The sequence below is a fragment of the Brachyistius frenatus genome, unplaced genomic scaffold (assembly GCF_029030835.1).
Source record: "Brachyistius frenatus isolate BFR_SWC_R1_liver_20210118 unplaced genomic scaffold, ASM2903083v1 Contig_32, whole genome shotgun sequence".
Lineage (NCBI taxonomy): Eukaryota > Metazoa > Chordata > Actinopteri > Embiotocidae > Brachyistius > Brachyistius frenatus.
The window spans coordinates 2,615,420-2,637,559 of NW_027210631.1; the positions used below are offsets into that span (position 1 = coordinate 2,615,420).

Below are 22,140 nucleotides of genomic sequence, written 5' to 3' on the forward strand. Positions count from 1 at the left end.
CTGAACACTGAACCCAACAATACATCAGTACAAACACTCAGATCGTAGTGGTGTTTGCGGTTCCCAATGATCTCGTCTACTATCTGTATCTAAATGCTCCCCATTAAAGGTCCAACACTTGAACACTGACAAAAGATTCAGCTTCAACCGACCCACTAATATCCAGAAACTTTTCCACCAGTGATTTGCATTGCAAATTCTGTGCAATTTAAAAAAATTTTTAAAAAAAGCAGAATGCAAACATTGTTGTTTTTCCTGGTTCCTGTTTTCCCACTCTGACCCCAACGAGAACAAATTTCCCCCTAAAACGCCCCTCCAGCATCCTAAGTGATCGTCTGTGGCTCGAATATGATGCTGTGAATTTCCTCTTCGGGACATTAAAGATAGTTTTGTTTGAGAGCTCACACTCGTATAAATGTCGGTCCTATGGATGAGAGTACATGCAAGGAAATGAAGAGGAGTAAAAACAGTGAAGCAATGGTGTCAGTGATGTGAGACGGATGGATGGCGATGTGTCCGTGTTGTTCACGCCGCACCAGTTGAAGAGTCCAGACATGATGGAAGAGGCGAAAATGAAAAATAACACTTCCAGCCCAATAAATGAGTCCTAAATAAGAGGGCAGTACTGTTATCTGTGGTGTTTTTAACTTTGCTTTTACATTTATTGCATCTTTTGGTACCACGAGTTATTCTTATTAATTTAAAATCAACCATTGAAATCGTGCTTATTTTTTAAAAGTCAAAAATGATATCAGATTAGTTTGCTAGTAAGTGGACTGATGATGATCCAGTGAGTTAAAGGATCTAATGAGTCATGAAAATAAAAATAAAAACCAACAGTAGTGATACAGGCGTGTAATGGATATAGATGTTTGCAGTGCTATGAGGCAGTGTACAATGATTACACACATTAGCGAAGGTCTTCAACCAAACGGTGATACAACTCCTATAGTCAAGATTACTGAGGTCACGTCTTACCTGTGGTTCATTCATATAAAACACTGAAGTGGGCAATAAAGTATAAATCTCAGAAGATATTTGTAGTTTGGTCTACATCATATTATATATCAATATTTAACAAAATATATGTTAACTAAAATAGCCAAATGGTTAAAAGTCATGTGAAATTGTAAATCTATTTACAGAGTAAGAATTAAATACATAAAAAATAAATTAACCAAACTGTTTAGAAAATATACAACATTTGATCGGCGCGTTTTGCCACCTTCCTGAGTGAACAGTCTTTTGCCCTCCGACCTGATGTCACTGGTCCAAATAGTTTCAGCTGGAGCTGCAAGAAGACATGAAATGAAAAAAAAAATTAGACAAGTCCACGTCCACAGAGATGAAAACATGAGACTTTCATGTGGCCACCTGTCAGCAGCGTCCTGGTCGGCGTCAGCACTTCTGTCTGTTTTGGATGCAGGCGCTTTCAATTTAGTGGGATCTAAAAAGAAAGAGAGAGGAAGTCCGTGTGTGTTCACAAAAACATTTGAATGTGGATCATGAGCAGTAAAAAAAAAAAAAAAAAGCTCCTATACCTTGAATCCAGCGGATCTGCGTCGCCGGGCCGTAACCCTGCTCGTTCTTAGCAGCGATGCGGAAGACGACGGCTGGCCGGTTGGAGGCGGAGCGGTCGATGTGGGCGTTGTCCAGGTGGGCGGAGCTGACTGAGCAGGAAGTCTTGGTGCCGCGATATATCCTGATAAAGGCCATCTGACCGGGTCGCTCTGAGCTGCTGGGGCGGCTCTTCCTCACCGCCATGTACATGGAGTACTCCAGGATCCGGCCTGACAGAGACGCCGGAGCCTCCCACGTGATGTGGACCGAATCGTTGGCCTACGCAGATAGAAGAAAACTATTATTCCACAAGATCCCGAGGCAATCGATAATATTTCCTTTCTCTGTGTCTACATGTCCTCGTTACAGCTGCCACCTTGGTAATCTTGACAGCAGAGGGCGCTCCGGGGAAGCCCGGCTGGCAGGTCTTGAACTCGCTGACTGGGCTGAAGTCTCCCTGGCCGAAGCAGTTGACGCCTGCAACTCTGAACCTGTAGGTCTGACCTGGACTCAGCTCCTGCTTCTCCCTGCCCTGGTAGTCCTGAGGCCCCGGCAGCTTCCGCTGAGGGAAGGGCTGGTGAGAAAGCAAAGAGAATTCATGTCTGAGTGAGCTGGAGGAGTAACTGAATAAAGAAACAGCCAGGATGTGTGGTGTTTACCTCTCTCGTGTTTGCAGGCCTGCTGCTGACTGACGTCACCTGGTCACCGTCAGCAGGTAGAAAGTAGTGGCTGACCTCAGAGAAGAGTGCTCTGAACACACCGACATCAAACCACGTTGCCGCTCCTGGATTCTGCTGAGGTGGCGGTTTATAATGTTAGTTTAGAACAGGCCGAGTGTGAGAGCTGATCATCACTGTTCAGAGGTGGATCTGACCTGATCTGCGTGGGCGTACAAATCTGAGCTCTTTTCAGATGAATCTGCTTGTTTGTCTGTAAAAATCAGAAGAGAAAACAACACGTGAACTTCTCATTTTAAAATCCTCAGCCTCCTGCAGTCTGTTCTAACAATGATGTTCGAGCTTGAACATCGTTGTTACCTGACTGGTGCTGAGTGGAGCTGCTGACCTCTGATGTCTCCTGTTCAGCTGCTACAACAAATACAGAGAGAGAGGGTTTAAAATCAAAGCTGTGGAGGAGACTGTTGAGACTGCACGGCTGCAGGAGTGTGAAAACAGACATCTTTCTGAAAACAGAACCAACACTGCTTTTATTGCGTCTTACAGTCAAATGTTAGAGATCATTGTGGGTAAACCAGAATTCAAGCAGCGATGACATGACAACACAACTCACTGCAGCGTTTTGAGTCGTCTTCCAGGTCTCTGGCAGCTCTCCTCCCTCCCTCCATTTGAGTTTTTGCTGAGCCATTTGAAGATTTTACTGAAGCGTCCTGCTGCGTTAAAGCATCCTGAAAAACAAAGGAGAACATTTAAGCACGAGATCTTTTTGTTCTAAGCCGAATCCCAAACAACGCTTCATTACATCTGGATAATATGGTTGACATCAAACTCAGTCTTATTTCCTCCCCAAACTACTTTATTAATTGTTACCTGACAGTATTTCTTCACTATGCCACATTACTAACTTTAAACGTTGCTAAACCTGGAGGAAGTTTATTCATTCATTACTGTAGTGGCTGGTTTTTCTTTGTTCGTAGGAAGGCTGTAGCTCAGACGGTAGAGTGGGTTGAACACTAATCGGAAGGTCGGTGGTTCGATCCCCAGCTCCTCCTGTCCACATGCCTCAAGTGTCCTTGAGCAAGACACTGAACCCTAAGTTGCTCCCAATGTTGTACCATCAGTGTGTGAATGTTCTCCTGATGGCGGCACCTTGCACGGTGATCTGTCTCATTAGTGTGTGAGTGGGTGAATGGGAAAACCATGTTAAAGCGCTTTGAGACCGAAAGGTGATAAAGTGCTATACAAGTACAGACCATTTACCATTTGTTAGGATACTGTAGGCGAGAACATCTGTTAAAGGGCTTGTTTTTACTGGTGTCTGGTAGTAACACCAGAAGGTGGCGGCAATTCACCTAAAAGCCTTTTGCAATTAAGCAACAGGAGAAGAACGTGTTACGCTGTTACTTTAGACATTATAGTGGAAACAGGAGAAACAATCAAAGACTACTGCAGCCTTCAAAAAGTGTGGAAGTCCATACAAAAAAAAAAAGAAGTGTAAACCCTGCAAGGTTAGAATATCTTAACAACTATGCACAATTGTTTTAGAGCAAAACACAGAGCAGACAAATGCAATATAAGAGTTGAATAGTTCCCAGTAAATATCCAATAGCATTTTCAAAATGCACATCCATGTTAGATATGATCTAAATAATAGTACTGACATATCTATCTTTGGTCTGCTACGACAACATGGGTGCATGCACACATAACAAGCTTTATTTACAGATTTAAGTACATTATGAAGGTGCACCTACCTGAGCTGATGCTTTCTTGTCTCGATTAGTCTTTCCTTCACTTTGTTGTTGTAGTGATTGAACTCCTGAGAAAAAGAGAGCGACAGGAAATGTTACAGAAATGTCTGTTCTCCATCATTATATCTCCACGTGTACCTAACAGCGCTGAAGTTGATGCTAAATATTCGCAGCATCCTCCGGTTCTCTCTACAAACATCCATCAGATCTACAGAGAAAACGTTTCTTCTAACGTCATGAAACGTTTGAAAAAGTGACGATGTGACTGAACGTCTGCGCTCTCCTCACCAGCAGCGTGTTTATCCTTCCCGTTCTGTCCATCTGTTCCGGTTGGATCGACTGCTGTGGTAACTGGACCTCTGACTGCAGTGCTGGGAGGATACACAGGCTGGACTTGGAGGACGTAGCAGTCTGCTGCAGCCAGGGGGCGCCACGCCACATGGAGCATGCTGACTGTGGATTTGATGAGTAACACTGGCTCTGGGATCGCTGGTTGATCTGAGGGCAGAGTGGAGGACATTATACAAGTTGTTTTTGTTTGTTTCTTAGTGCTGACCTTTACCGTCTCCACCCGGCCTTCTGTTTCTCACCTGTCTCCAGGTACCACAGGTCCTTGCAGCAGACCTGGTAGTTCCAGCTCTTGCGGTATCCGTCGCGGCCGCTCCAAATGTAAATCCTGGAGCCGACGGTGGTGGTGCAGTGGCCGGCCCTGGCTCTGGGCCTGCAGGCATATGGGTCGTCACTCTGTGGTCCCTGGCTCTGCAGCTGGGACTCCAGATCATCCTGCTGCTCTGGGCCGAGATTCTGCCAGCTCATCGTGTCTGTGAGAGGAGAGGAAGGAAACAGTGAACTCGCTGACGCGGCCAACACATGGGTCCAATATTAAACGAGCAATTCCAACGACATTTTCAGTGAGACGCACTGACCTAAGTTGAGTACACTCAAGGAGTTGGTGCAGACCCATTCGGTTCCTGAGGCGATGTGTTTGTCTGACTCAGGAACAGGAATCCAGCCACCAAAAACATACATCCTGCAGACAGATGAACACACTGTGATTTTGTCAAACTAGACATCTTTAGCACATTTGATACATAGATTTAAGAATCCTTTACTTGTTTCCGATGACACTGGCAGAGTGAAGGCTTCTGGGAAGAGGTGTGGAACCCCTTGTTTCAGGTGTTGACCAAACCATCGTGTCTGAAGGAGAGAGAAAGATAAAGAGAAGTATAAATACTCCAAATTGCTGCTCTTCATTCAAAGACAGACGTGCAGACATGCAAATAAGCCGACCACAGTTTTGCATGCAAGACAATCTGGCCTTTAAAGGATGCAAATGTTCTGTTTTCATTTCAGAAACTTGCAGATAGTCAATAATCTGCAAAAGAAAGATGCGTCCTACCAAGATCCAGCTGCCACAGGTCATCCAGTCGGCATCCTTGCATCCCTCCAAAGATGTAGAGCTTCGGGGAACCGAGGCCAGTGTAGGCAACTGAGGTGTGGGACTCGCGTGCGGAGGGACCGCCACCCTTCGTCTCTGGGATGTTCCAGCCTCTTGCCCCCGATACCGACTGCAGCTCCAGCTCATAGAAGTCGCCCATATATCTAAAATGAGAAATAGTCAAACTCTCTGTGAACAGTGAGAAGCTGGGTGACAACTGTCTCACAAACAGGTCAGTAATTCATGAATAATAACTCATGTGTTCAGTAAACCCAAATCAAACACGGGTGTACTTTCTGACCTCGCCACACCCTCATCAAACAGAAACAAACTCACCTCACCTTCTGCAACCTTGTTTATCTACAACCCTGAAAAGTCCTGCGTGAACAAACTAGTTTGCAAATTCTCCCTGTCCTGAATGTATAGAGAGCAGTTTAGACGGTACCTTGGTACATTGCCGTTGGGTTCCTCGCTATCATTGGCCAGCCCTCCAAACAGATAACACTTATTACCCACAAGAGTAAAGCTGTGTCCAATCCGAGGGCACGGAGGCGAGCCGTTTCTGGGAGCCCTCGGCTTCAGCTTCTTCCACAGCCAGCGACTCGCCTAAAGAGCAAAACACATAAATCTAAAAAACGATCTACGTAACATCGTTAGGGTTTGAATTCCCACTGAAGGAAAGGGACGGCACTACCTGAAGTTCATAGAGGCTGTTGGTGTACCTCCCAAACTCAACCATGCCGCCGAAGACCAGTATTCGGGTGCCTTCACAGACAAAGCCGTGAGCAGCACAGCCTGGTGGGATGTCCCCCCTCACCGCAGGTAGAAACCATTGCTTTGAGACTGGAAGAAAGGGCCGACGTCATTAGGCGTCACGTTGACGGGTGGCTTGAAGATATTTTATGCATTTACAGCTGGGCGATATGGAAAAGATCAAATATCACATTATGTTTGACAAAAATACCTCAATATTTACACTGTGACGATATTATAGAGATGTTTATTGGTGCTTTCACGAAATATTTACATCGTTAGATATTTGATTAAACAGTCATCATTAATGTTGATGTGAAGACAAAAGTGAGTAAAAGAAAAATAACAGAACAGAAACATCAGTCTGAGTTCAGAGAGTGACGTCACTTCACTAAAAATGCAGCCTTCAAAACCAGCCAGCAACTAAGTCGTATAACAACATAGTGAAGCTCGTCAGCTGACGTAACACCCTCAAGCTCGGGTTGGTGGATAGTTTACAACAACAAACCGGAAGGACGGTGGCCGAAGCAATTCTGTAATGTGTTTTTTTCTGAAAAAGAGGACTCGTCGTTTCCCGATGGAGCATGCTAAAAACATTAGCCGCTAACGTTAGCGTACCAGTGTTGTAAACATGGACGTCCTCCGCGATCCCTTCGTTTCCACCACCGAAAACAATGATTAATTCCCGGATCGCAGCCGCTCGGTGGCCGTGTCTGGACCGCGGTGTTACTCCTGTGACGGAGTTAACTTTCCTCCACTGCGGCTCCTCTTCGCCGGTGCTCATCTTCCCGTTGGGGAGCCTGAAGTTTGGCGGTGTTGACGCTTCAAAGATGTGGGCGGGGCGAAGGGGGCATCCGGAAGTCCTTACACAGATATGGAAACATACTGATGTCTCACTCTGATGTTTTTATTGGGGATGGAGTATCAAAACTGTGAGGGGAGGGGGGGGGAAGTAAAGTAGTTAAATAGCTCAATTTAACAACGTGGTGGTTGTACATGTTTGATTATGACTTTCTGATGATTCATTTTGACAACATATAAAATGAGTGAAAAGACAGAGAAAGGTTCAATCCACCTTCTCTGTTCTATGATTCAAAAGCTTGCACCATCGTGTCATATTTAATCATCTTTGAAAGTCCCGTTCCTTTCAGCTGGTTGTGGTTGGCCTTAAAGTTAATTTAATTTGTTTTTATGTACTGCAGAAAATAAAACATGTTTAAATTGTTATGAGAACAGAAAGCCAAAGAAGGATGACAGAGTTGCGTAAAAGAAAAAGAAAAAGAAGCAAAAAAATCTCAAAGAAAATCAGCAAATTAGTAATTTAATTTGTATTTCTAATTTTATGCAGCTAAAGTGTGTCCACCTTCAGAAAGTTTTTTTTTTTTTTTTTTTTAATTTTTTACAATAGCCTACAGACTACTGCATTTTGTCAAAGTGGAATCAGAGATTGGCCAACATTTTATAAGTTTCCGACAGTCCAAAACCTGACCGTGTGTGTGTGTGTGTGTGTGTGTGTGTGTGTGTGTGTGTGTGTGTGTGTGTGTGTGTGTGTGTGTGTGTGTGTGTGTGTGTGTGTAGGAACAGGAACCCCTCCCGCTGAGCAGGAAGAGGGTGACGTTAGTTGTCAGTTGGCTCGTGCAGTCAGAATTACAATAATTGTCTGTGCGTGCGTGTGCGCGCGCGCGCGCGTGTGTGTGTGTGTGTGTGTGTGTGTGTGTGTGTGTGAGAGAGAGAGAGAGAGAGAGAGAGAGAGAAATAATAGGAACTTGTCAGCCTGAAGGCTATTGAATTGAATATTGTTAAGTGAAAGTTTGTGTCCATATTATGCGTGGCTTTGTCCCGTGATCGGAGTGTGTGTGTGTGTGTGTGTGTGTGTGTGTGTGTGTGTGTGTGTGTGTGTGTGTGTGTGTGTGTGTGTGTGTGTGTGTGTGTGTGTGTGTGTGTGTGTGTTTACTCAGACGGGAATACTGCGCCAGAGGAAGTGCGCCCGCTCTCCGTCTGCGCGTCCCGACTTCCTGCTCTGAGGCAGGAGAGAGAAAAGCTGCGGATCCGCTTTCAGACAGCGGGGCAGCAGCAGCATGGAGCCCCAACACAAGACAGACACACCGTTTTAAGAAACGAACGCACACATCACGCACGGGCAGACGGACAGAGGAGCAGCGGCCGTCCACATCTGGGTAGGTGCCATGTTTCCTTCCATCGACAACTTTCTGAAGTTAGCCTATGTGTGTGCGAACTTTTGCGTAATGGAGAGACAGAAGCGGACTTACATCATCTATTGGTGTATTTGTTGAAACCTTATAACGGTCAAATACTCACTGTCAACTTGAAAACTCGGTTAAAAGCCGCGCGTAAACTGTTAAATCTGTGCGTAAAATGGGTTAAAGCTGTGCGTAAAAGTGTTAAATTGCGCATTAAGCGCTTCCCACTTCGAAACAAACAGTGAAACAAACAACACTCCGCTTTGGGAAGCTAGATTTAAAAATAAATAATTATAAAATGAGTTTAGTGTACCAGCTGCTGTGGAAAAATCCGCTGTGGCTCCTTTAAAAATGAAGTAGTAGACTTTCTGGTTTGTCTGGGCCGCGCAGACTAATTGCCATGCGCTTCCGGATTGAAGCTGGCAGCAGACAACATCTTGAAAATGAGTCACTGGTGCAAAACAAAGAACCATTTGAGTTCCAGCAGAACCCCCACTCCTTCTCCACACACACACACACACACACACACACACACACACACACACACACACACACACACACACACACACACACACACACACACACACACACACACACACACACAGTGACATACTTCCAAAAATAAGAAATAAAACGACTGGAGAAACGAGATGGATGTGTGGCTTTTGGGTTGGTTTGTTTCCGCTAGATGAAGCGTTTCCAGAAGACAGAATGGGTGTCCGATAAATTTACATTTATGTGTTGGTCATCCATGGCTTGTGAGCTTCAACTAGGAGAGAGAGAGAGAGTTAGTACAGTAAACTTCAACTTGTGACACAGAGGAGCAGTGCATCAGACTACTTTTATTCTGAAATTCCATAAATCAGCATTTCCTGCTGCTTAGCTTCTCCCCAGTCCAGATTTGTCAAGAGTAAAACGTCAGAAAGTCAGCATCGATCAGAGTCTGACATCAGGACATGTATGTATTCCCCACATGTTGTTGATGTACATCTGCATGTGTGTGTGTGTGTGTTTAGGTGGTGAACATCTGTTCAATGTTAAAAATAACAGAACTTTATACAAATGACAGATAGTGTGTGTCCCCGGTGACAGGAAGTCCTGGAGAGTGGAGGCCTTTCACCGGGGAATCACGCCCCTGAAGCTGAATGACAGGAAGTCCTCGTTTAGACAGTCAGACAGACATCACCTCACACACACACACAACCCCATGCAGGAAATAGGAAGCGACAATATGGCTGGTTGTGTGCGTTCATGATGACGGGTCATTGTTTGTACCAAATTTCCCCGCCTCACACACACACACACACACGCACACGCACGTGCACACACACACACACACACACACACACACACACACACACACACACACACACACACACGCACACGCACACGCACGTACTGCTGGTTGGTTTCCTTTAAGAGAGACACAAAGATAAATATGTATACTGTATTTCTAGATGGAGTTGGTGGTGGATTGTTGTGGTGAAATTTTACAATATGTTGTTATGAACACAGTCAGAGTAACCATCAGTTCTGGTTGTGATGAACATGTTTACACCTCCAGCGTTAAAGAGGCAGATGTGGTTACCATGGGGATTTCTGATGCAAACTGTAAAGTCTTCTCTGTCATATTGTCATGGCTGCAAATTTCATCTCGCTATAATGAGTTATCGGTTGTTTTTCTTGTCACCGTACATATAGTGTGCTTCTGCGGCACGGTGTAAAGGGACTGGCCTGAGAGAGGAGACGGAAACAGACAGGCAGACACTCACAGACAGTCAGTGGCTTCCAGGTAAACACGTCGGTTAGACCCATGCTTGTCTTGGCAGAAGGTCATTGACCACATCCTGCTTTGTCGCCATGGAAACGTCTAAAAAAACCAGCCAGCATATGGACCGCTCTCTCTTTCTCTCCTATCACACACACCCACAATGTCAGATAGCATATATATGTGAAAGAACAAGAAGTACGTTGGCACATTATCAGATTTTGAAAAACAATCAGGATTACAAATGAGCTTTCTTAGTTACTAGCTAACAAATAAATATAATTTTAGCCTTTTAAATTTGTTTTGTTAGGTTAACGCAAAAGCAAACGCGGGTCAAATGACATCTATCTTTTCAGAAATGATCACACAGATGATTCGTCTTCCGCAACACCTTATTATGCACACTTCCTGTGTCTGTTCACAACTTGTGTGAGGGTCAGAAGGAGCAAAAACACAAACTAGTACATGCAGCCACACAGGATCCGTATAGTACACGCCAATTAAAAGTGAATGAATTACAAAGTATCCCAAACAAAAATACAAAGTCAATTTCTTTTAAAAAACAGAGTGGCTTTCTCCATAATGAAAATTTGTGCTGTTAAGTCACCACAGCGAGGGAATTAATTTACCAATATAATACATTTTGCTCATCAAAATGATTTTTCAAATGGCCATCACCTCTTGATGATGTGTATAAAGGTTCCTGATTCAGAATTAAAGCAAAAACAATCAAATCAGGGACTGATTTCCATTTAAAAAATTTAAAAAAAATCATAAATAAGTGAAATCTCTAAATTCATAATGGGTCATATGGTCCTTATTTCTAGATTAAAGTGTTGCTGTCAGCTGATAACTATATTTAAGGAAGATGAGTCTATTATAAGTCTATTATTTAAAGGATGGGCTGATTGTTTACGTTCTAAAATGAATTTGTAAAAGTATGAGACTACTCCATTAGTGAGAGACCAAATTCTGAGTAAAGATGAGTTGAAGGGCCAGCGCTGTGTGCTTGTGGTTTTTGGTGGAGCTTGTATCAGAGGAAGGATCAGCGTGCCATTTCTGCTGACGTCAGCGACCCTCCTTTTTTTCCTTCCTTCTTTTTATGTCTCCTGCGACGTCTGAGTCCCTTAACAGTCTAGGAGGCTGAGAAATTATCTAAATTTAAGGACATATTTGATAATCTATACAGTTATTTTATCATTTTTTTCACTATTTATTGACTTGTTTTTCTGAGTTGCGGTTTAACTCTTAACTACATTAATAGAGACAGCTTTCTGGGACATCAACATATACATCAGGTTTCATGTACACAGCCGAAGTATACTGTTTATTATTACCTTTAACTGTCAATTATAAAGTTTCACTGATCAATATTTGTATGATAATCCTGAATCCAGGAAATGTGTCGAATGTGGAAAGCGTTATTGACGAATCCACAGAGACTTATCACTCTGAACTGTGCAGTTCATCTCAGCCAACTCAGCATTGTAGGGTCTTTTAGCTTACAGCTTTGTTTTTATTTTACAGCCTGTAACTTTTTAGTTTTGATTCCGTCTCACCGCTCTCATCAAAGCAGAATGCTGCAGCTGTTACCCACAGAAAAAGTGATGAACCTACTCGGCAGTAGAGCACGTAGCTGCAGCAGAGACCGATATTCCCCTCCTATGTGAGCCAAAATACAGTTAAAAGGACACTTTATATTTGACTTACATTCACCAGTTCACCAGAAACTGGAAATTGGTTTGCAAACTTGCTAGCCATGACAACCTTTTAAAGACCTGTCATGCAAGAAGTGGTATTTATTTGTGACTGGGCACCTACACCACTGTCTAAACACAAAGCGCACAAAAACATAATCGGGGGTGTGGTGGTAAAGTGTTACACGCTTCTCCTGGGAGATCAGACTTGGACTTCGAGTTTAGACTTTATTAATCCCACAGTGGGGAAATTTAGTCATCACAGCAGTATAGAAACACAGTTAGGGGAAAAAAAAAAAAAAAAAAGGTGCGCACAATAAGAAAAAAATTACAAATGCGTATACAATAAAATAAGATAGAGAAGTAGAATTTTTTTGAAAAATGAAGACCAATCAATAAATACACCCACACCCACAAACTACACACACCAACAACAACAAAAATACAGCTTGGGATGAATGGAAAGTGTCAGGTGCTATGAAATGAAATACAGTAAAACATTATTTTAGGCTGGTGTCGAACAGTCTGACAGCCGTCGGGACAAACGACCTGCGGCAGCGCTCTGTCCTGCACTGACAGTGCAGCAGTCTGCCGCTGAAGGAGCTGCTTGAAGCTCCTTCAGTCTCAGACATCCTCAACCCAAGATACAGAGAGCAAGAAGAGACCCCTGTATAGATCCCGATATGATTTTGAAGTTTTCATTTTAAGATGAAACACTTTCATAATGTTGATTTAAGGTTATAATATGTCAGCGTTGTGTTTACCGCTTGTTCAGTTCCCCCCACGTGTCCTCCAAAAAAATGAACCAATGCTGCTTGATTACCCATTTCGGAAAAGATTCTTCTTTTTCCTCCACCAACAGTTGCCATGTGACACTCTAATTTGTGCTGTGAAGCAATCCTGTTGATACAAGCCAAAAAGATTGACACACTTGTGTGTTGGTTGACCTGCTTTTATTCAGTCCTGCTTCTTCACTGCAGATCGCCCGTGTCTCTGGTGTCGCCCCGTCATGGAGAGCTCCATCACACTCTGGCAGTTCCTGCTGCAGCTGCTGCTCGACCAAAGCCACAAGCATCTCATCTGCTGGACATCCAACGACGGCGAGTTCAAACTGCTCAAATCGGAGGAAGTGGCCAAGCTGTGGGGGCTGCGCAAGAACAAGACCAACATGAACTACGACAAGCTGAGCAGAGCGCTGCGCTACTACTACGACAAAGTACGCAGCAGACACATTGAAACTATACAACACAACCGTCTCAGTGGTTTGATGTCCTGAAATGTGTTTGAAATAAAAACGAATTTCTTTGTTCTTCTGCAGAACATCATCAAGAAGGTGATCGGTCAAAAGTTTGTCTACAAATTCGTGTCGTTCCCTGAGATTCTGAAGATGGACCCTGCGGTGGTGGAGTCGGGTCGCAGCAGCGAGGAAGGCGGGGGGACGACATCTGAACCTGAGGCTGAGGATGAGGATGGAGGTGAGAGGAACCAGTACCTCCACTCTGGCCTGTACTCCTCCTTCACCGTCAGCTCCCTGCAGCTCTCCTTGGAAGGCCACCGGCCAATCAAGACAGAGCCCAGGTCCGATCGCCATGACGACAGCTCCTCCGTCATCCGATTCATAACCAACCGCGGCCACTCCTCCCTCTCCTCCACTCCACCCCCATCCTCGACCGAGAGCTCCCACTCCTCCAGGCTGTCTCCCGGGCTGGTCCGCTCTACCTCCTGCTCCTCCTCCTCCTCCCCACCGCAAAGCCCCGCCCACACATGGGTGAGGGGGCGTGGCCGGAGCACAGACACTGATGAGTCAGAGCCCAACGCTCAACCTCTGAACCTGTCGTCTGGTCAGAGGGAGAGGGAGAGGGAGAGGTCACAGAGCACAACAACGCCGGAGAGGAGGGGACTGGTCAACAGCAAGCCTTTGAAAGGCAGGAAACCCAAAGGCTTGGAAATCTCCGCCCCTTCTCTCCTCCTGACAGGAAGTGACCTCGTCTCCATCGCCCTCAACAGCCCGGCACTTCCATCAGGGTCCCTGACTCCTGCTTTCCGCACCGCACAGGTACAACATGACGCCCCTGTACACACACTAGTGCCTCCGCAAACGCAGCACAGGAAATAGGTCAGGAGAGAGACGCAGAGTTACGGAGAGAAGGAGGGAAAAAAGAGAGTTTGGATGAGGAAAGTCAGACAGGGAGGAGATGGAAAGAGGTGAGCGGAAAGAAAGGAGGAGGCGAGGGAGGGAGGAGGTTCATAAGTGAAGCCATATGTTCCTGAAGCTCCTGATTCACTGGCAACAACACGCTGACCAAACCAGGACAGTCTGACTATATTCAGGCTTCCAGCTGACGCTCATATCCAGACTGAGTAATGGTACGCTGCTGTGTGTACATCACCGACGGAAAATTAAAGTGTAGGCTAAACCATTCATCCATTACTCAATATGCTCATGTGGTTGGTTTTCACATCTACAAGCTCAACATCAACCACAGCAACCTTCCTCAGAAATGTTTTCCAGATTTGGTCCTCCTCTTTTTTAATTCGGATCATAATCCAAATAAAAGTCCCCGTTACCCACCTGAAACCGGCTCATGGTGGTTGCTGCTCTTCGATGGGTCTGAAAACTCAATGCAACCGCAGAACTAGAGAAAAAAAACCGTAGAATCATGCACCATAAACTGATCCCGAGAAAACAGCTTAGTGGAACCGAACATCACTAATTGATCTAAAACAAACATCATAAATCGATTTTCATCAGCAATTTGTGCTAACAAAGGACATCTGAGGCAGAGAAATGATGACACTGATCAGGGACTAATGGCAGCCAGTGAGATATGACCAAAGCACAACTCTGTGTCTGTTCACAGGAAGAGTTTGAGATAACTTCCTGCCATGAAAAACAGATTTCAAACATTTTGTTTTCAATAGACAGCCAGTCACAGAGACATGACAGGAAATAACGGGGAGAGAGATTAGAAAATGTACTTGAAACCAAAGGTCTCCCGCTGGATGCAAAGTAGGACAGCACCTTGGACCTCGAGGCTACCAGAACACACCAGGACACTTTCAAAGATTTCCCTGCCTTTGAGCAGATTCAGGTAAATAGCTGTCATTGCTAAAACAAAACAGGGTTGAAAAGAGAAAATACTCCGTGGTTGTACCTGAGAAGGTAAACGCAAAGGTATTGAATAAGCTGTTGTTCCTTCAGCTTTTAGTTGCTGCTTCTGTAGAAATGTAAAATGAATCTACGTTAAATATGAGAGACAGAAGAAAGACTGGACAGAAAATAGAAGTCATGAATTGTGTATGAGTGGAACTTCCTGACCTGGAAAGAGGCGCCTGCCAAGTCGGTCTGTCTGGTGGATGCGAGTTCACCAGAGGGCAGACTTGGCTTTGAGCTCCGGGTGAGACTTCACGACACGACCGACTCTGAGCGGCTCTCTGGACGTGTTGCCAGAACAAACACCATCATCTCCTCCTCTGTGTTTCTCCCCTGACGTTTCATTTGTTTGTTTTTTTTGTCTGTGTAGACTCCGTCTGGTCTGCTGCTCGCTCCCAGCCCTCTGCTCTCCAATATCCATTTCTGGTCCAGCATGAGTCCAGTGGGACCCCTGAGCCCCGCCCATCTGCAGAGCCACGCACCCCTCTTCCAGGTAACACTCGTTTATTTGTCTTTCCGTGCCTGCCTGGACGTTCACTGACTTGGCGTTTCCTAAAGCCCTGCGAGGTTCAACTAACCCAAAACCTGCCTCCACCCTGAGCCCATGCCGTAACCCAAATCTACATCAGACACCACGAGTAGCTGAAGGCCGAGTGTGTTGGACATAAACTGGCTTGAATGATGAACCATCGGACTGAACTGTACGGCAAGAGAGATAATCTGTGGGCATATGAGTGAAGGGGCTAAAACTGTGATGTCACAGAGAAGCGCAATAAGGAGCACTGACTTTTTCTAAATAAACTCTCACACACAAATTATATCCCGATTTTGTCTCTTGCACGGTGGAAAACAGTCTCATGCGTAATTACGTCAAATGTGTTGAGGAAAAGGTCAAATGGTTTCATGTAGAAACGACACGCAGTCTTGGAGGAGATGGATTTTCTACCTTTAAACCTCCGTTTACAGCAAATCCCTCCCTCATCTAACTGCAGGCCTTTTATAGTCATTTCACACTGCAGATTTACCTCTGCAGTTGTTTTCATACAGCCCTGTGTGTGTGTGTGTGTGTGTGTGTGTGTGTGTGTGTGTGTGTGTGTGTGTGTGTGTGTGTGTGTGTGTGTGTGTGTGTGTGTGTGTGTGTGTGTGCGTGTGTGTGTGTGTGTTTGTGTGATTCACCGTGTGCCAAGGTTTCAAAATAAGCTACAGATGTTTCCGTTCTGGCGTGGACAAGAAAAGGGGGCAACTTCCTGCTGGCTCGGGGGGGAAAGGGAGAAGAGCTCCTCCCACCCATCACAGCTCACACACACACAGACACACACACACACACACACACACACACACACACACAACTCCCAAATAATGGCCAGCATTTTTGACCTGGGAACAGGATCTGGTCTTAACAACGTTGGTGTGCTGCCATATTTAAAAAGGTGCTGTGAGAGGGCAGACGTCTGTCAGTACCAATAGTCCAGACTTTAATGATATTCAAATCTGCCACCAAAACCACTATACATTTTATATATTTACAATTGTGACCATATTAGTCCCCTTTTAAAGCACTGCCCGAGTGCTTGACTGTGGTGTACCGGCCATTGGGAATATTAGGACAAAAACCAGCAGGCCTTCAAAACATCTGTCACTTTACCATCCTTCTCTTTGTTCGAGCGGAGTTTCTTCCCTCTTAACGACTGGTACCCGTGAATGTGCATCGGTTACCGAGTCATTGTATTCAGAGGGTGGGCTATGTTTGTCACTGTTGAACGTTACTGCCCTTTATTCGATTTTAATGGTTAACGGCATCGACAAAATTCCCTGTCTCGCGATGTTATTGAAAGTGAGAAATAATTCAAGGATCGACCCCGTGATTCGGACGTTTCGTGCCCCTGGAAAGTATCAAATGTCTAAGTTTGCGTCGGGAGAAGCCAATAACACGATCAATGATTTTGAACACTTTCAGTTATTCAAAACCAAGAATGTAGGAATGCTAGTTTTGTGTGCTTGAACTAAGGATCTGACCAGATTCCTTGAAACTTTGCCATGGCAATAGTCAAAATAATCAAATTTCCTAAGAATCGTTGTGTTTTGGGCTGAAACGTCGTCGGTGTGTTTTCCACGTCTAACTCTCGCCGTCCCCCTGCAGTTCCCCTCTCTGCTGAATGGACCCATTCCTCTGCCTTTACCCAGTTTGGACGCTCCCTCTCATCTGCTGCTCTCCTCCAGCTCCTACAAGTCCTGATGCCGACCCGAGCTCCAGGAGAGAACTGGGCCGAAGTGTGCCGAGGTGGCACAGACCAGCACGGATCGGAACCGGACCAACAATCATTAAACTCTAATGATGAAACCACAGAGGATTCGGACTCCCTCTGAGTGCAGTTACACTTTGATCTGAGAGCTGTTTCTCTGTATTTATTACAGAAGAAACAGGAGCTTCACTCTGAAGCGTTGCTCTCCGAGAAGAGTATTCACATCACACATTTATTTTGTATGTTTAGTACAGTTCAATCTTAACATCTGCCATTGGCGGTTTCCTTTTTTCAGGATCAAAACCTATGAATTTTTTTTCACATGCAAAGAAACTGAGTGGAGATCATCTCATCTCATTTTATAACCCATTTCATGCCACTTGGTCTCAAACTTCAGTGAAACAGACTGGTTGAAATTTGATTAATGTTTTTTCTATTTCCCTTCCTGCTTGACTGATTCCAATATCCACACATCTGACTCAACCGCAGGAAACCCGCTGAAATACTTGTCAGGATTGAAGCGATAACACGACCTCACTGAGCCAGAAAACTCTGTTTTCCACAAATGCAGAAAATTCTCTTAAAAAGATTCAAGTACAGCTTCTTACATGTTTGTTGTGTAGCACAGAAATGTTTTTTTTTTTTATAAGTCTAAATGTTACACGAGAAGGTTGTCAGCCCTCTCATGTATGAAGCTACAGTCGGGAGACAGTCGGCATATGTCAGCATAAAGAAAGCAGAAAACAAGCTCGCCTTGCTCCGTCCAAAGGTAACAAATCAAACTACCTGCACATACAAGTTCACTAATGAACTGAAGGGCACTCTGCTGAGGGTTGCCTGGCAAACTCATGGATGCACGAGTCACTGCTCACGGCTCAGTAATAATAATACTTATTAATTGCCATATTAACCAGGAAGTATTAGAGGTACTGGTGAGCAGGTTTTGTTATCTTTGGACTGCTTCATGTCGTTATGCTAATCTAAGCCAACGGGTTGTAGCTTCATTTTTAAAGCACGGGGAAAATGGTGAAAATCTCCTCATCTTATTCAAGAAAGTAAATAGCAAATCTACCAAAATCTTCAATAATTCACGACCATGACGGGAGCATAACTGGATAATTAGAGGCCAGTAAGGCATACTGTGTTTTCCAATTCTACTCCTTCTATCACCAGTTCGGATGTTGAAGAACTTTGGGATTATTGCTCGTCCTTTATTTTTTTTTATTTTTTTGCACAATAGAAATTTGTCCAGATGTGGATTATTTGAGCCGAACATGTGACCCCATGAGATGGAACATTCACCGACTCCTAGCAGAGCACCTGCTAGCCAGAGCGCTAAAATGTGGAAGTATGTTTCCTGTATAATTTCCTGTTTTTTTTGTTGTTGTTTTTTTTAATACACTGTACTTTTAAACCTTGTGCCAGCTGTGCCTATAATGTAAGATTTATGTAAATGTGTTAAGCTTTAATAGACAATCCAGGTCAGAATTGCACAAAAGTTTTTTTTGTAAAATGGCTCCTGGTTATTTTTATAGAGAAATGAATGGAAGCGTATTCTCAGTGATTTGCTTGTTTTCTGCAGTTTTAAAAATAAAATTGACTGTTTTTTCTTTTTTGTTGGAATTAAATGAATCACCTTTGTGAATTACTCCAGTTTAGTTAAACGTTGAAAGAACGACGACTGCACAGAGTGTTTATGAAACAGTTTAAATTTACTTTCGATGGTTATGAGAAATAAATAGTTCCAGTAAAAAGAGTCACACACCAACTGTTCACCGGCAGCTCAGTGTTTCAGAGGTCGAGTTCACAACACAGCAGGCCTTCCATGCATCAGGCACACGCACACACACACACACACACACACACACACACACACACACACACACAACACACGCACACACACACGCACGCACGCTAAGACAAGTTCACATAAAATTAGGTCATTCACACATTTGAAAAAGTACAGTTTTACATTGATAAATATTGAGCCGTTAAAGAAATCTCCTTTCGTGCATGTTACTGCCGTTCATGTACAAAAAGTCCAATTAGCAGAAACACAGTTTGCAGTTAACAGCGAAATAATAATAGAAAGAATATTAAAACTTCACTGTTTCCAAGTCAAGTATCTTCACATGTAGAGACAGCGTATGTGAAATAAGGCTTCCTCATTTTAAAGCTGCCTCGAGGGACAAATTGCGTGTCCATGTAATACAGGATACCTCCCATTAATATAATGACCTCTTTCCTGTTAACACAACAATAATCATTACGTTATTTTAAATGTAAAGTGTTTTCAGTATATTTTATCTACATTTGTTTGTGTTGAGCTTAGTTTGATCATATTTGAAGCCGTTTTATTCAGCTTCGGAAAATAATTTACGCACAGGAAAAAATATATTCTGTCAACTACTGAATAGATAAGAAATGAAGTGTATTTACAGGATTATTACACTATTAGCTGCAAACTGTGTTCAAGTTCCATGTTGATTCCATGAATGCTATGTTATCAATGAGTTTCTCAAGCATTAGTAGTGCTTCCAGCACTTTTCTAGCGTCTCTTACTCGATCGTTACGCAGAAACGGAGAACTCGAGTGTTGCTCAGACAATAAATTTCAAATCTGCACGTAGATGTTGAGCTAAAGAGCTGCGGTGAAAGGAAAACGTGCCTCGGACCTTCTTACAGCTCCCATGTTCACCGTGTGCTATCCAACACACTCCTGGTGTTACTTAGTGCACAAACCTTTGCACCGTTCTGCTACCGTGTCGTTTCTACGATGAGTTTCTCGCTGTGACCAAAGACTGTATTTAAGTCTGCGACTGTCGTTTACGCTGTTACTAAAACATTTGACCTTTCAAAAGGAATAGTTTGACATTTTGGGAAATATACTTAATTACTTTTGTGCTGAGTTTTTGATGACAAGACAGATGTTTCTCTTTGTACTCTTTCTTGTGCGTTGAACATTTAGCTGGAGCGTAACCCTCGATACCATGGCAACTTCCTGGTTTTGTAAAATGAAGAAGATAAAACGTGTTGAAACAGGTCCTGGTCGGCACATTTTCTTACTGTTGTACAGAGGCACACTATTTTCTTTGCATTGTTTTCAGTCTTTGTGCGAAGCTAAGCTTCATAATTAGCACAAAGATATCACAATGGTTTCAATCCTCTCATAATATTCCCAAATTTCCCCCAAAATCTTAAAATTATTTCTTTAAAGCGACGCAACACTTTCAGTCATGAACGTCTGGACATCACCTGGCTGATCCTACGTCGGTCCACAGCAGTGAGAAAAATACGTATGAAACTAAATCACACCAGGAATGTGAGGAGCATCAGTGGACATGTGTGACTTTGATTCTTCCATTTGCTTCAGTAAACATGTCAAAAGCGAGACTTCTCAACAGGTTTCATCATCTGTAGCATCACTGTCAGTTGCAAACAACACAACGGGCGGTAAAATCTAAAATTTCAATTTGAAATCTCTTTTTTTTTCTTTTTTTTTTTTTCATACAAACGCTGGAGAGCAGTGGTCCGACGCAGATTGGGAAATAACCATTTTTCTTTTTGAACAAGCCTCCGAAAAAAAAAAAAAAAAAAAAAAAACATGCCACAACGACTGTTGTTTCACAAGGAGAGGTCAAAGGTCACAGACACAGAAAACACATCTTAATACTGTTGGGTAAACTCGGCCGCGCTGAGGCCCGTGTCCCTGATTGTAAAAAAAAAAAAAAAAAAAAGAAAAAGAAAAAAACACACACTGAAGTGCAAGTTAAAGACGAAGAGTTACTGCAGTGAGATCTCCAAAAGCACAGAGCGAGAGAGTGGAGCGTGCGTGGTTTTTTTTTGTTTTTTTTTAAAAAGCACTGAAGTCCTGGCAGTTTTGAGGGTTTTAGGGAAGGCTTGCCGGCTTCCTGTGGGACGTCACGTGACTTCCTTTTCAGCTCCGGTATTCCTCGTCTTTAATCCGTGCTTTCCGCTGCAGTCTTAACCGACCGACCGCCCGCCTCCCTCCACAACCCAGTTTTGGTCCCGTCGCACGGTCAAAAAAAACAACAACGCAAGAACCTCCAGCTGGTTGTTGTCGTGTTGATTGTGCTCTGTGTGTGCTTCTTTAACCTCCGTTAATCCACTCAGTTATGTTTTATGACCATCGAGTGCTCCAGTCTTTCTAAACCTGGAAATGCTGTTGAGTTTCTCACGGAAGCTCGAAGAAAAACAAAACATAATCTCCAAATGTAGATATAGATATTAAAAAAATAAAAAATAAAAAAAAATAAAGAAACTGAAGCTTTTGGTCTCCAAGCACAACAAGAACAACAAACTTGGATCACAGCGTTGATATCAACATCAGTTGAATATTAACTTAAAAGAAGCCGGAGAATCGCAGTCAGAAGAACAACAGTAACCTCACTGACCGCTCAACTGTGCATGGCGTCTCGAGTTCACATCTTGTGCGCGCACACACACACACACACACACACACACACACACACACACACACACACACACACACACACACACACACACACACACACACACACACGATGTGTTAAATACAGACAGTAGTAGTTTAGCAGCAAAAAATTCAACCTCACCCCACCCCCCAATAAATAAACACAGTCTCCAAATAGATTCAAATCAGAGTCACTTGCTCAGAGGTGTGTGTGTGTGTGTGTCTGAGTGTGTGTGTGTGTGTGCAGGTAAAGGGGTGGGGGTCGTCACTCCGAGGGGAGGTGGGCTCATGCGAAAGGTTGCTGGGATGTCAGGATGAAGTCGGCCAGTCGACCCTCCTCTTCGTGAAGCGTTAGAAGAGCATGCTTTGCCTCCTGTTGATCTTGCCGTTGCCTGGAAGAAGAGACCAAGACAATAACAATAAAATACCCACAATGCCTTTGGTTG

The 22,140-nt window shown here is 43.9% G+C and overlaps 3 protein-coding genes across 6 annotated transcripts in view; 1 reads left to right on the forward strand and 2 right to left on the reverse strand.

Moving 5' to 3' along the window:
- Positions 1 to 215: 215 nt before the first annotated feature.
- On the reverse strand, positions 216 to 8,715 carry hcfc2 (host cell factor C2). Of its 2 annotated transcripts, XM_069700100.1 has the most exons (18): positions 8,694 to 8,715; positions 6,798 to 7,109; positions 6,121 to 6,269; positions 5,872 to 6,032; positions 5,388 to 5,590; positions 5,101 to 5,185; positions 4,915 to 5,018; positions 4,579 to 4,809; positions 4,277 to 4,486; positions 3,992 to 4,056; positions 2,851 to 2,965; positions 2,598 to 2,648; positions 2,435 to 2,490; positions 2,220 to 2,354; positions 1,937 to 2,134; positions 1,542 to 1,839; positions 1,375 to 1,447; positions 217 to 1,291 (listed from the first exon to the last, which is right to left on the reverse strand). In XM_069700100.1, the coding sequence occupies exons 2-18, from the start codon at positions 6,961 to 6,963 to the stop codon at positions 1,282 to 1,284; spliced, it is 2,310 nt and encodes a 769-aa protein (XP_069556201.1). In that variant the 5' UTR covers positions 6,964 to 7,109; positions 8,694 to 8,715; the 3' UTR covers positions 217 to 1,281. The 2 variants fall into 2 exon arrangements, with proteins under 2 accessions (XP_069556200.1, XP_069556201.1); XM_069700099.1 differs by lacking the exon at positions 8,694 to 8,715 and having other exon boundaries at positions 216 to 1,291; positions 1,934 to 2,134; positions 6,798 to 7,126.
- elk3 (ETS transcription factor ELK3) lies at positions 8,002 to 18,864 on the forward strand. Of its 2 annotated transcripts, XM_069700105.1 has the most exons (6): positions 8,002 to 8,356; positions 10,082 to 10,172; positions 12,826 to 13,061; positions 13,164 to 13,901; positions 15,370 to 15,492; positions 17,140 to 18,864. In XM_069700105.1, the coding sequence occupies exons 3-6, from the start codon at positions 12,855 to 12,857 to the stop codon at positions 17,233 to 17,235; spliced, it is 1,164 nt and encodes a 387-aa protein (XP_069556206.1). In that variant the 5' UTR covers positions 8,002 to 8,356; positions 10,082 to 10,172; positions 12,826 to 12,854; the 3' UTR covers positions 17,236 to 18,864. The 2 variants fall into 2 exon arrangements, with proteins under 2 accessions (XP_069556206.1, XP_069556207.1); XM_069700106.1 differs by lacking the exon at positions 10,082 to 10,172.
- Positions 18,865 to 19,135: 271 nt separating this feature from the next.
- The window catches only part of cdk17 (cyclin dependent kinase 17), a 46,849-nt gene continuing 43,844 nt past the window's right edge, over positions 19,136 to 22,140 (reverse strand). For both annotated transcript variants that reach the window (XM_069700104.1, XM_069700103.1), the window contains one exon: positions 19,136 to 22,086. In XM_069700104.1, the coding sequence (XP_069556205.1) occupies positions 22,046 to 22,086 (41 nt within the window). In that variant the 3' untranslated portion in view covers positions 19,136 to 22,045. The remainder of the gene's footprint in view (positions 22,087 to 22,140) is intronic.

Coding starts and splice junctions, on each gene's coding strand:
- hcfc2 (XM_069700099.1), bottom strand. CDS start 6,963: ATGAGCACCGGCGAAGAGGAGCCGCAGTGGAGGAAAGTTAACTCCGTC. Junction 5,186..5,387: donor CCTGTGGCAGCTGGATCTTG/GTAGGACGCATC, acceptor TCTCTCCTTCAG/ACACGATGGTTTGGTCAACA. Junction 2,491..2,597: donor CTCCACTCAGCACCAGTCAG/GTAACAACGATG, acceptor TGATTTTTACAG/ACAAACAAGCAGATTCATCT.
- elk3 (XM_069700105.1), top strand. CDS start 12,855: ATGGAGAGCTCCATCACACTCTGGCAGTTCCTGCTGCAGCTGCTGCTC. Junction 13,062..13,163: donor TGCGCTACTACTACGACAAA/GTACGCAGCAGA, acceptor GTTCTTCTGCAG/AACATCATCAAGAAGGTGAT. Junction 15,493..17,139: donor GCCACGCACCCCTCTTCCAG/GTAACACTCGTT, acceptor GTCCCCCTGCAG/TTCCCCTCTCTGCTGAATGG.